The following is a 14,336-nucleotide window of genomic DNA, read 5'->3' on the forward strand; positions in this document are numbered from 1 at the left end:
TACTAAAATTATCAAGAAGTCTCTGCCTGCAACTGATTTTTGTCTTTATGAGGTCATTTTTAATTTATAGATTAGTTTATCAAATCCCTTGTATATATAAGGCTGAGAAAACAGAGAACAGTATCTGTTAGGGGTAGGGCTGAGGGAAAAGACATACATTCTAGTTGTTATAGTCATAAAAAATGTTCTTTGTCCTTAATTTCTTGTAGATTTTAGATATAATTATACTAATGTGTCCATCCGTTCTAATTTAATTAAATTCCATGTCTTTGTGCAGCAGAAGATTGCTCTACATTTGAAATTGATGTAATGATTGCATTGTTCAATTAAATGGAGTTACATGAAACGATCGTACTGCATTACATCTGGATATCTTTGTTGCTTATTTTAATTTTAATCACATTACTTTGAAATTGTATGGATAATTGGATAATACCGTACTAAATTCTGGTACCTTGACTTAAGTACCATATTCATCTGAATGCATACATACATACATACATACATACATACATACATACATACATACATACATACATACATACATACATGCATGCATACATACATATAATAAACATTATTAATCTTAACAACCACCAAAATTCGATTTCTATTTTCAGAATAGCAGTGCGAAATGTTTGTTACAGACATTGCAGGCTTCAATGCAATTTGTTTTATATCGCAGAATGAGGGGTTAAGTTATAGTTATTATTGACTTCTTGCGTTTTATAGCAGATAAATTAAGCACGGCCACAGATATATGGAACTCGTTTGTGAACGTGCCAAATGATAAAGTTTAATGAAAAAAATTGTTTAATTTCAAAATTTCAGTCGTTTTTTTTCTTGTCATAAATCAACAACAATGATCTTTATCTAAGAAATAGATATGAAATGAGAATATATTGTACAACTAACCTGATATATTTCAGATAGTTAATAAATTTTTGAAAACAAAATGGTAAGATGATTATCGTAATAATTACTGTTGTAAACTCTCTTTGTGCATACCATACATGATGATTGCAGTAAAAGTTATGGTTGATGAAAATGGTAACTGAAACAAAACAAAAGGAAAGTCTTTAAAGAAAGGTAAGTTGGTTAAACATGACATTATCGACCTGAAAGGATGAAAGGCAAAATCGACCTCTACGCAATTTGAACTCAGGACGTCAAGGAAGGGAAGAAATGTCGCTATGCATTTTGTCCAACACGCAAATAAGTCAGCCAACTCGCCGATGTAAACTATAATTTTTACTTACATTCTTCTATTTGGTCACCAATCAATACCATTAAACTGGTGCAGTAAAAATATAAACTAAGAAAGATAATTACAGATGACAACGCACGACCTTTCTCTCCATAGAAATCAAACATAATATCTTGATAACTTGATCTTTGGGTTTTATCTGAGGCATATGCTACAATTAACATTGAAATGAACGAAAGAACACCGAGAATCTGAAATGAAATGATAAAAGGAAAATACGTATTTAAAAACATAGAGATGTGATATTCTTTTATTTCAACATTCATCATCTTTAAACTCGTAAGTTCGTTATCTTCAACCACGTAATCTGCATTATCATATCTGCATTATATTCCGTGCAATGTGAGAAATTGATATCAGAATAAGATAATATCTAAGTATTTGTTTGGGTCAAATATCTATAGACATTGAAGTTATTTAGCAGAGAAACATTTTAAAGTTTACTATATATATTTAGATACAGTAAAAATGATTTTAGAAATAACTGCCTCAAACTACAACGGAGCAGGCTCTATGTGGTTACGCGACCTTATTAGAAAAGTAGCTTAGTCTTCACTTAATCATATTCTACCAAATAAAATAAGGAAATAATATTTATGTGTATTAATACCAAAGGATGAAATATAAATTGAACTTGGCGATCAAATATTTTGATCGTCCGTTTTCAGCTGCATTTCTGCACCACAAATGCATGAATAAAATACACAAACAGCTCATTGATATGAAATACAGGGTGGGTGTCTCATAATGATGGGACACATTTTGAACGCAAGTAAATAGAACTGGAACAAGCTCAGATATTAAGGAAAGTGTATAATAGTAGATCACTTATATGTGCCCCATTATTATAAGACCTTGTAAAGAACTTAGTGTGAATATCTTCTCTGGACCTTTTGGGGGTGCGAGAAGCAATCACTTTCCGTTGCTTTAATAATCCAGATTCTCTACCAGTCAGAAACAACAAGACGCAGACCTAAAAGATATATATACTACTTTATTCTCTAATGTGGTAACAGTAACAATAAGTGGTTATCTGGTATCCCTTTGATATAAATGTGTCAGTGCTGAACCTTATCGCTGTAAAATAAGAAAGTGTTCAAATGCAAAACGACACTGGTCAAAGATGGCGTCCGGAACAGGGAGAAGATGTGGTCTGCAACAATTTGGGTAAAGCTGCTGCTAGAATCAAGTTCGGACAGAGAAAAAATATACGTGACCGTCGCCTTCAGTCACTGCTGTCTCAAGTCGCTGCTTGCTGGATGCTGGTGGTCAACGTCTTACGATCCCCTTGCCTCGGCTAACTGCTACGTAGGCAAAAGGGTTCTTCTTCCGGTGGTGAAAGCACCAACCCCGCACGCGCGAAATACAAATGGACGGTGCGCGAGCGCGCGCCGTTGTATAGGATCACTACAGAGCTCCACCCCAGTGCGTAAGCACGACACAAAATTCCCTGTAGTGACTATAAAACTCAAGGTGGATACCAGATAACCAAATAGCACAATATAATAAAATGGCAAAATTTACATCATACACAAGAAATTTACTAAAGGAAAAAATACTCAAAATGAGCAAAATTCAAAAGTGCATGCATGAAAGTGGATACGTCACAAAGTATAGAGCCTTCCGCTGTAGGGAGCGGGAGGAAAGCAAACTCACAGTTAATGAACCTAGGCGAAATTAAATCCAACTTCTCTAAAGGTAGTTGATCCTGCAAAATAGCAGTTAAATCAATTGCTGCAAGAGAGGAAATGGAATTGACAGATAGATCGCTAGTAACACAAAAGCAAAAGTGCAAGCATGCTGGTGTGATGCGCGACACAGATAACTTTCTCTGTTAATTACGTGACCAACAGGAGTCTAACAGGGAAAAAATTACGCCTATACATGGCGCAGCGCATGTGAACATCCGACATTCTATGAGTCGGGAAAAGAATTAAGCTAACGCAAACGTGTTGCAAAAACAAGGCAATACACGTGCGAAGCAAAGGCGCATGAAATGCAATAGAGCTTGCCAGACCGAAAAACAGCAATGAATATGCCAGTGGTTGAGCGATTATATGCCTCGTTCGTACAGGAACAAAGGTATGGCATGCCGGCGCGTTATAATGGACAAACAACCCTCTCTATGTATACGTGACCCCCTAGGGTCTATAGAAATGAGGTGTGTCCACAAAAGGCATATTTAGCATGGAAAAAACAAGCGAGAAAAGCATGTGTGACGTATGTATGTGAGAGAGATAGCATTTATGTGTGTGTACGTGTGTGCGACAGAAATACATACAAGGTGAATGCAAGCAAAATAAAAATAAATAAAAATACAGCGCATAGGAAAAATGTCTCTCATGGCTATTTCAGACAATGGAGTTAATTTACCAGTCTGTAATAGCCTGATGCACAATAGCAGTTCGTTCTGTAACAGAATGTTGAGATCACAAATGCAGATGCCGATTGAATACATATCGTGTAGCGGTTGTGGCTTCAATGCTGTGACAGGTTAACTGGAACAGAAGAATCTCGTAGATAGTGCTGGGCTGTTAATTCCTTGGCGCGCTATGCACGAACAGCATGTACGCTAAAGTTCCGCGAGTTGCTATGTACATCTTGTGGAGGTCGACGGTGTTGAAAGGCGACGGTGGTGGTGGAAGGCGACTGTAGTGGACTTGAGACAACATTGTTCTTAGTGGTGATGGCGACGAAGATAACGACGACGTGAAGTTCTAAGACGACGATGATGATGACGAAGGCAGAGAAAAAACATCGATGATATGATGGCGTCCGTCATCATTGTTGAAGAATAAGTAAGAGGCTCCTTCTATAACTGTTTGTGGTGACAGGAAACAAATCGTCGAAAGATGAATGCGTAGAGTTAAATCGTGTTCCGACTTCGCAGAAAAACTGGATTTCTTTGTTGTTAAGTGATCTCTGGTTTTAGACCAGAATCACGTCGGGGGTCACCAGTGTAAAGAACTTAGTGTGAATATCTTCTCTGGACCTTTTGGGGGTGCGAGAAGCAATCACTTTCCGTTGCTTTAATAATCCAGATTCTCTACCAGTCAGAAACAACAAGACGCAGACCTAAAAGATATATATACTACTTTATTCTCTAATGTGGTAACAGTAACAATAAGTGGTTATCTGGTATCCCTTTGATATAAATGTGTCAGTGCTGAACCTTATCGCTGTAAAATAAGAAAGTGTTCAAATGCAAAACGACACTGGTCAAAGATGGCGTCCGGAACAGGGAGAAGATGTGGTCTGCAACAATTTGGTTAAAGGCCTTTTGGTAAAGCTGCTGCTAGAATCAAGTTCGGACAGAGAAAAAATATACGTGACCGTCGCCTTCAGTCGCTGCTGTCTCAAGTCGCTGCTTGCTAGACGCTGGTGGTCAACGTCTTACGATCCCCTTGCCTCGGCTAACTGCTACGTAGGCAAAAGGGTTCTTCTTCCGGTGGTGAAAGCACCAACCCCGCACGCGCGAAATACAAATGGACGGTGCGCGAGCGCGCGCCGTTGTATAGGATCACTACAACCTTGTATTTGTACACGAAGAAACAGAAAATATACTTACGCAATGAATGCTGATGGCTATCGCTAAATTGTCTACTTGTTGATATGCTTCAGGAAGATTTATTATACCAATACCTACTGTTGCATTGACTAAAAGAAAACCAACAGTACACTTCGTAGATTCTGAAATAAATACACAATAAAGTAAATACTGAGAAAAAGGCAATTACTTTTATTCATCATATCATGTGGAAATGCATAAAGCAATTCTGAAATCAGTGTTTATATATATAGCAGACATATTTCGCTTTTCGAATGGAAATTTCTCCTACAACGAGTAAATGTGGTTTATATTCCATAGGATAGAAGAATAGTTGTGGTTATGGAGTTAATTCGAACTACATTCGATCGACCACTGAGTCATACATTGCGCGACTGTGGTCTACTATAGATTACATCCAACAAATGACGTGTGTAAAATTAGGTAGGCGGAAACTGCGTCGAAGCGAATTGTGTACGTACGTACGTATGTATGTATGTATGTATGTATGTATGTATGTATGTATGTATGTATGTATGTATGTATGTATGTATGTATGTGTAACGGGAACTCGTTGCTTCTTTACACTTTTTGGGGTGCAACTTGGGTGCAACATAATTTCCTTTCTTTTTGTTTCTAGAAACTACCAGTCAGGAACGAAAAGCAAGTTTAGAAATATATAATTCTTTATTCTCTTATACAAAAATGAAACACGATGGTATACTGGTATCCATTCTTACAACAATTCAGCAGCAATAGATAGGTTAAATCCCAAGCGTCTGGGCCAGGAGAATAGGTTGATCACACGTATGAAAATACATCCTTTCTCTTCGATCGCTGTGCCTCAAGTCTTAGTGTCCAGAGACAGCGGAGAAAAATTGGTCTGCAACAATCTCGTATGAAAGGCGTTCTGCTACTCCTGTCTCTCTGTACCCCTTTCATCAGCATTTCGTTCTTCAGTGCTTCGCGCCTTTCCAGAAGGCTCCAAACCCGCACACGCACACTGAAGAGGACGTTGCACGCGCGCACTGTTGTATAACATCACTACAAAAGTGCCCCCTCGAGTGCGTAAGCACGAAACAAAATTCCTTGTAGTGACTTTAAAACTCAAGGTGGATACCAGATAACCAAAATAGCACACAATATGACAAATCAAGGCAGAATTTACAATATAAACAAGAATGCACCGAAAGGAAAAAGGAGAGAAGAAATACTCAAATGAACAAAGTTCAATGAGTATTGTAACTGTCACAATTGAGAATGTCAAATATAAATAGTTTTTGAAAGTTTTTTCGGCCAGTGAACAGTTCTGCCTGACCTCGTAACATAAGGTTTGTTCGAGGCAGGCTGCGACGACGAAGGTGGTGTTGCCGATGGTGGTGTTGATAAAGGTGCATGTGAAAATGGTGGTGTTGTCAAAGGTGCATGTGTGAATGGTGGTGTTGTCAAAGGTGCATGTGAAGGTTCAACGATGGTTGTGGCAGTGGGGTCATCAAAAGATGTGGACACCTCAAAATATGCCCTTTTAAGACGATCTACGGAGACGGTCTCCGAACGACCGTTAATTTCAAGTTTGAATACCTTCGGCGTGCGAGAAATCACACGAAAAGGTCCTTTATAAGGAGAAACAAGAGGTCCTTTGACAGAATCATCACGAATAAAAACATGCGTCCAAGAATCAAGATCTGATGGCACATTAGAAGGAGGATTTTGGTGTCGAGGGTCCACAGGAGGAAGGGCAGAAAAATATCTGCGTAGTCGAGCAACATAAGACTCTAAATTAAGAGACTGCGACTTGTCTGGCACCAACATCGTACCAGGCAATGCCAGTGTGGTACCATACAAGAGCTCAGCAGACGAAAAACCAAGGTCTGCTTTAATCGCAGTCCGACATCCAAGCAGGACGATAGGTAGAAATTCAGTCCACGACTGTGGATTCGGCGAGGCACGCAACGCGGCCTTAAGTTGCCTGTGGAAACGCTCCACCATCCCATTAGAAGCAGGGTGGTAACTAGTGATGCGTATATGATGCATCCCCAGGATTCGTGATAACTCACGAAACAAAGCAGACTCGAATTATCGACCATGATCTGTGGTTAAACTGGACGGTACACCATACCTAGAAATCCAATTAGACACGAAAGCTTTCGCAACAGTTTCAGCAGAAATGTCTGCTATAGGAATAGCTTCCGGCCAGCGTGAAAAGCGATCAATACAAGTTAAAATGTATGAGAACCCGCGACTCACAGGCCATGGTCCAACCAAATCAAGGTGGACATGGCGAAAACGGGCTTCAGGAGAAGAAAACTGTCCAAGTGGAGCACGAACGTGTCTATGGACTTTAGCACTCTGGCACCTCAAACAAGAGCGTGCCCAAGAGGTAATTGATCGTCGCATATTGGGCCAGAAGAACCGAGCAGTAACAAGCTTTACTGTGGCAGAGATACCTGGATGTGACAGTGAATGAAGAGCATCAAACACAGAACGTTGATGTTTCTCAGGTACTAATGGTCTAGGTGAACCGGTAGAGACGTCACAAAGAATAGAGCCTTCTGCTGAAGGGAGCGGTCGGTAGGCAAACTTACAGTTAATAAACTTAGGCGAAGTTAAATCCAACCCCTCTAAAGGTGGTTGATCCTGCGAAATAGCAGTTAAGTCAATTGCTGCAGGAGAGGAAATGGAATTGACAGGGAGTCTAGAGAGAGCATCAGCAGGGACGTTCTCCTTCCCTGGAACATGCCTAATATCACTTGTAAATTGAGAAATATAGTCCAGGTGACGGAAAGCACGAGGAGAGAGTTTATCCGTTTTAGAAGATAGTGCAAAGGTAAGGGGCTTGTGATCAGTATAAATCACAAACTCTCGTCCCTCGAGCTGGTGCTGAAAATGCCGAACTGACAGATAGATCGCTAGTAACTCTCGATCAAAAGTACTATATCTTCGTTCAGCTGGCTTTAGCTGGCAAGAGAAGAAAGCCAAAAGTTTAACTTCACCCTCTACGGTGTACTGCAAAACAGCGCCAACTGCAGAATCTGATGCGTCCACAGATAAAGTAAGTGGAGCATCAGGAGCCGGATGTGCTAAAACAGGGACTGAAGCTAGTTCCTTTTTAACTAACTCAAAGGCAGACAGTGCTTCAGCTGAAAGAGTAAGACGGGCGTCCTTTTTAGAATTGCCCTTTAGCATCTGCGTTAAAGGAAACAACTTGTCCGCACACCGATCTATGAAACGTCGATAGAAATTAACTATACCCAAAAAATGGCGAAGTTGACGCAAAGAAGAAGGTGGTGCGATGCGCTGAATAACATCCACTTTAGACGAGAGTGGTTTGATTCCTCTCGAATCAATATAATGACCGAGAAAATTAAGAGATGGTTGCCCCAAAACACACTTGTCTGGATTAATGCGAACACCATAGTCGCGAAGACGCTGAAAAAGCTGAGACAAGTGCAGGAGATGATTCTCATGCGTATCACTTGCGATGAGAATATCATCGACATACGCGAAAACAAAATCAAGTCCACGAACAACTTCATCTATAAAACGTTGGAACGTACAGGTAGCGTTCCTCAAACCAAAACTCATATACAAAAATTCGAAACAGCCAAAAGGAGTGGTAATTGCCGTTTTAGGAACATCGTTTGGGTTGACCGGTATTTGATGATAAGCACGTATGAGGTCAACCTTAGAAAAAATGGTACAGCCATGAAGATTTGCTGAAAAGTCGTTGAGATCCCTAATTGAATATCTGTTCGGAATCGTCACAGAATTTAGACGCCGATAATCTCCCACCGGGCGAAAATCTGTATCCCCTTTTCGAACTAAATGAAGGGGTGATGCCCATGGACTGGTGGATGGGCGTTTCAGACCGAGCTGGAGCATATGCTCAAACTCAGCCCTAGCAGTTTTAAGTCGGTCAGGTGCAAGACGCCGTGGTCGCGAAAAAACAGGCGGTCCAGTTGTTGTAATAAAATGGAGTGTCGAGTGTAATGGCTTTGCCACTTTAAAGGTAACATCAAGTAGCTCTGGAAAAGAGACCAAAAGAGAGTGAAAAACGTCTCCAGATGTAGAAACAAAAAATGTCGGGCTAAGAGCTGAATCGGTAGATTCTCTGGTCGGCGTGGAGAGTGTAGTCGAAGTATCAACTAGCCTCCGACGTCTGACATCTACCAATAAATCAAAATTACTTAGAAAATCCGCACCTAAAATAGGATGCTGAATGTCAGCAATGATAAAAACCCATTGAAAATCTCGACGAAGATTAATGTCAAGGCGTAAAGAGATCTGACCGAATGTGGCTATTGGTGACGAATCAATAGCGTGCAATGTAACGTTAGATCGTTTTGGCCTGTCGGTTGTGAGACGCAAAGGCCAAATGCTGCAACAAGAACCAGTGTCCACCATGAAGTTTTTCTTCGACACTTGATCCTTGACGAAAAATGCACGATAACTAGAAAATGATGTGGAGGAAGTTGACGTGCTCAAATTCTCCGAAGCTAGTTTAAAGGTTTATAGGTGCATGGCTGTATGCACTAATGTGCTTTCTCTCCATAATTGGAGTGATACCAACACAGTCCGGACTTTGACTGTGTGGAACGTGACGATGAACGGCTGCGACTCCGCGATCTTGAAAATCGCTTGCCATCGCGACACATCGCGTCCATCCTTTTGGTGAGACTTTCTATTTGTTTAGAAAGTCCCTCAATCGAGGCTGAGGAAGCTTGTGAGCAGACACAAACAGACCGTGACGATGGTTGAACGGCAAATTCAACCATTTTATCAGCCATTGTTGCTATCTGGTCCACGGTATTTGACTCTAAAGCAGTTGCCAAAACAGTCTGTATATAGGCGGGCAACCTTGAAAAAAAAATTTTCCGAAGGAGAGGAGCATCTGCAGCTTTACCGCTCAACTCTCTTAGTCTTCGCAAAAATTCAGAAGGAGTCCTATCTCCCAACTCCTCATCCGCCATTAATTCATTGAAGCGACTTTCCTCGCTTCTAGTGTTTCTCTTTTCCACTTCTAATTTAACAGACGCATAAGTGGCGTCTGGGCCAGGATCTGTGATAATATCTCTGGCTGTAGATGCAAGTTGAGGAGGCATACAACCATACAGGATTTGCAACTGCTGCTGGGGAGAAACATTATGTGCACAAAATTGTGCCTCTAGCTGTGCAAACCACAGTGTGGCATCACCTGTGAAAGTAGGTAATGAATTTAGAGACATTTTGTAGTTTTTTACTTTTAGATGACTCTGTCAAATGGAAAGGTAAACTGACAACGAATCAACGTTGAACAGACGCAACAAGGAAAAGGGAAAAAAAAAGACCAGCAATTGAACCAATAAAATTTTTTATATGTGCAATTTACAAAAAAAAATGTGTTTTACAGAAAAAAATTTGTTTTGTACTGTGTGCACAGTGAATAAAAAATAATTTTTTTTTTATTTTTACCAACCTTCGTCGCGTCTAAAACAATTTTTTTTTTTTTAATGTATTTTAAACTGTCTCTTCTTAAGTTTGACTGCCTGTTATGCTTGGTCACGGATCGCACTAACAGATTAAGTCAAACTTTTTTTTTTATTCTCGTCGACGATGAAATTGCTGAAACTGCTTGAGACGACTGGAGACAAACTGTTGAAAGATAATGACTGCGGCGGGTTGATTGGTTCAGACTAGGTAGAATCTAGATTTCAGTTAAATGTTCTATGTTCGGGGTCACCACTGTAACGGGAACTCGTTGCTTCTTTACACTTTTTGGGGTGCAACTTGGGTGCAACACAATTTCCTTTCTTTTTGTTTCTAGAAACTACCAGTCAGGAACGAAAAGCAAGTTTAGAAATATATAATTCTTTATTCTCTTATACAAAAATGAAACACGATGGTATACTGGTATCCATTCTTACAACAATTCAGCAGCAATAGATAGGTTAAATCCCAAGCGTCTGGGCCAGGAGAATAGGTTGATCACACGTATGAAAATACATCCTTTCTCTTCGATCGCTGTGCCTCAAGTCTTAGCGTCCAGAGACAGCGGAGAAAAATTGGTCTGCAACAATCTCGTATGAAAGGCGTTCTGCTACTCCTGTCTCTCTGTACTCCTTTAAGGGAACCTCCCTCGCCTATCAACTAATGCCACATCAGCATTTTCCTTCTTCAGTGCTTCGCGCATGCGCGAGAGGGAACTTCCCTTCTGCCTTTCCAGAAGGCTCCAAACCCGCACACGCACACTGAAGAGGACGTTGCACGCGCGCACTGTTGTATAACGTCACTATATATGTATGTATGTATGTATGTATTTTCCCTTTCTCTTTTTACGTAATATAATTTCCACTGGCCCCTTACTTGGTAACAAGGGGTGAAGGAAAGCAACGTACTTTAAGCACCACCCTTTAATTATTAGGAGGGTCTTGAAAATTTATTGAGCATTTGCCGTTTATATGCTGCAAATTTATATTTTAGTTTTTCAGCTGCAACCGTGAGTTTCAGCTAGTGCAGTCTGGAGTTTAGGTTTTTGAATCCTGTATCACTAAATCGCCTCTCTAGTCTTTTTTTCTTTTCTGAGCTCTTTCTGATGCCGCGTCAAGTTGTTCTATGTATTACATTTTATAACTACAACGATCTGTGAGATGCATTTTCGCAGAAATAAAATTTTATTTTTTAAGTTACGTACCTATGCTCCTTCAGGCTTTCCACTTGAATCTCGATTGCGTGGTCTCAGCGCTTTGCTATACGTTAGTAACATAATAGCTGAGATATATGTCAAAGCGTTAATAGTTTTGTAGGTTGTTTTCATATATAACTGGACTGTGTGATCTTCAGATATTTGTTTACTATTTCGTTTACTGCCTCTAATTCTAATTTACTTGGTTCTTTACTTATACCTGGTGTTGTACGGCCTGTCATTTAAATTAAGGTCGTGGACCTGTTGAAATATATCATTCCAGATCACTCGTGAAGCGTCCATAAGTTTTCGAAGTTCTGTTTGTACAGAATAGCTATAGATTTCAGCTATATTGTTGGTGCATAAAGTGGCGAGCTGGAAGAAACGTTAGCGCGCCGGACGAAATGCTTAGCGGTATTTCGTCTGTCGTTACGTTCTGAGTTCAAATTCCGCCGAGATCGACTTTGCCTTTCATCCTTTCGGGGTCGATAAATAAAGTACCAGTTTCACACTGGGGTCGATGTAATCGACCTTATCCCTTTGTCTGTCCTTGTTTGTCCCCTCTATGTTTATCCCCTTGTGGGTAGTAAAGAAATATATATTGTTGGTGCATGCATAAGCATGGCGCTTTCATTATGAGACGTACAGATATAGGCAGCTGTTTAAAAATGCCGTTTTAAACGTTCTTTTCCATAATTATGCCGACTCCTCCAGCCTAAATGACTATCTGTCATAAATGAGAGGAACTTCTTTTTCGTACCAACTTAATTGAAAAGACTTCTTCTTACTAAAGATTTTCGTTTCATCCAAAGATCCATCAGATTATTTAGAAAAGAAAATGAATTTTCCAATATATATTTGAGAAAACGTATGAGTAATTTAAGATTCGGCATAAAATGAAATATCTGGTGAAAAAGAGGATTTATAAATTTATTTTGCAGATGTTAAAAAACAACACAAACATAAAAAAAGAAAAAAACTGGGAACTACCATATTTTATGTTCAATAAAGAGACAGGGAGAGAGAAAAAGAGAAACCGATGTGGAGAATAAGAATTAGGAGGAGGAGTAAAAGAAGAAAAGATGAAGTGGCAAGAGGAAGACGAGGAGATGAAGGACGAGAAAGGGAAGTTGAGGAAAAGAAGTGAGGACGAGAAGAAGGAATGTAAGAAAAGGAAGAAAAGACGATGACAGCAACAACAAAGACGCCGATAACGACGACGGCGACTTCTGTGATCTGTTCATATGGTTCGACATTAAAGAGGATATGTTTTATGGGATAGTTCTGTATCACAAGTATTATTACAAATATAAAAATAGTTTACCTGCATTATTTTTTGCTTCTGTTGTGTTAATTAAGGAACTGGAATCATCATCTGTTGTACTAATGGAACTATCATTACAAGCATTCAAATCCTTATCTACTGAACGGTAAAAGTTACTCTGCTCATTGAACCCAGAATTGCGTTCCTTTTCACTGTTATGTAAAATCTGTGATCTTTCCGACATAATTATGTTGTTTCCAATATAAGTTTTTTGGGTTTTTTTACCAATAGTTAGTGTATACAGTCTAATGCTCCTAGATACACTCAGATTTTGTATGATTTTAGAGAAGTATGCAACCTATATTAATGTTTCAAAGTACATGACATACTGCAGAAAACTAAGAGTTACAATCTTATATACAGAAATATATTTTCCATTGTTAGTCAAAATGCATTAAGCATTTTAGCATTAATAAATTAATATCATTCGATTTCAATGCTCTTACAAATTGTAGTGAATCATTTGTTTAACAAATAAACATTTTAGCTCTGTATTATAAGATATCGATTATCTCTCCATTGTTTACCAGCTTCATAGCTGTAACCCTTGCAGTTTTTTATGAATATAGATCGAGGTAAAACTCATGAAAATAGTTGACGTTAAATATCGTCAATAATCTTGTCCTGTGTTACAGAATGCCGCTTAATGTATCCAGTGTTATTGTATTCATTTTGGCCCTCATGCGTCAGTTTTCTTGTTATAACAGCATCCTCCGCTCATCTGCAATTGCAATACATCAACCAATCTCTGAACCGATCACCATCGCCCACCTGCCACAAATGTACAGCCTTTCAACTAAAATTGGGCAATCATTACATGACACCTGTCACATACCAGGTATGCTCGAAACTAAATAACTTAATTGTAATTTTGTATGTTGTAAACATTCCTTATCAATATTTATAAAGGTACTTCAATGACGTTTTAATGAGTATTGTGATGTGAACGATGAAAGAGGACAACAGAAACAAGGAGAATGGAAATATAATCAGGCCTTACCTCGGCGAAGATTAGTCTGCCGAAAACTCAGCGAAGTTCAGATCTCTCTCAGCCAGCTCGATACGTCTTGTGCCTTCTTCGTCTCAGCTGCAACTGCTGCTTGGTCGATTTAGCAGAAAGAGGAGTTACTCAATTATGTTAAGAGGAGACATAAGAGATGAATGTTCAACAGAATAACAACTATGGAAGAGAGAAAACGGAAATAATGCCCCTGCATTGTGAGTTTTCCAATGGGAAAGCATCGGATTGTGGTTTAAATAATTTATTTAAACGACACTTGCATTTACCTCTTGTATACACCAAAAAATTCACTACATGACATTACCAACTTACTTCGAGTTGGCGAAGAAGAAAATAACATGAGGAATACTATGTCGATATGATGAGGTGGAACCGGGCATGTTTTATGTCTGTGAGTGCATTGATCATTCAGTGGTGTCTTCTTATGTTCTGCGTCTGTTACTGTGTTGGGTCGTTCATGCTGAATATGTGGTTCTATGTTGTCTGCTTAACTGGTGCAAGGCTGTCTCTTGACAG

General features: G+C 39.4%; 1 protein-coding gene across 1 annotated transcript; it reads right to left on the minus strand.

Moving 5' to 3' along the window:
* Nucleotides 1–856: 856 nt before the first annotated feature.
* On the minus strand, nt 857–12,983 carry LOC115226614 (putative sodium-coupled neutral amino acid transporter 7). Its single transcript, XM_036505203.1, has 4 exons — nt 12,800–12,983; nt 4,836–4,957; nt 1,260–1,458; nt 857–1,054 (listed from the first exon to the last, which is right to left on the minus strand). The coding sequence occupies exons 1-4, from the start codon at nt 12,981–12,983 to the stop codon at nt 870–872; spliced, it is 690 nt and encodes a 229-aa protein (XP_036361096.1). The 3' UTR covers nt 857–869.
* Between the last annotated feature and the right edge of the window lie 1,353 nt (nt 12,984–14,336).

The sequence above is a fragment of the Octopus sinensis genome, linkage group LG1, assembly GCF_006345805.1.
Source record: "Octopus sinensis linkage group LG1, ASM634580v1, whole genome shotgun sequence".
NCBI lineage: Eukaryota > Metazoa > Mollusca > Cephalopoda > Octopoda > Octopodidae > Octopus > Octopus sinensis.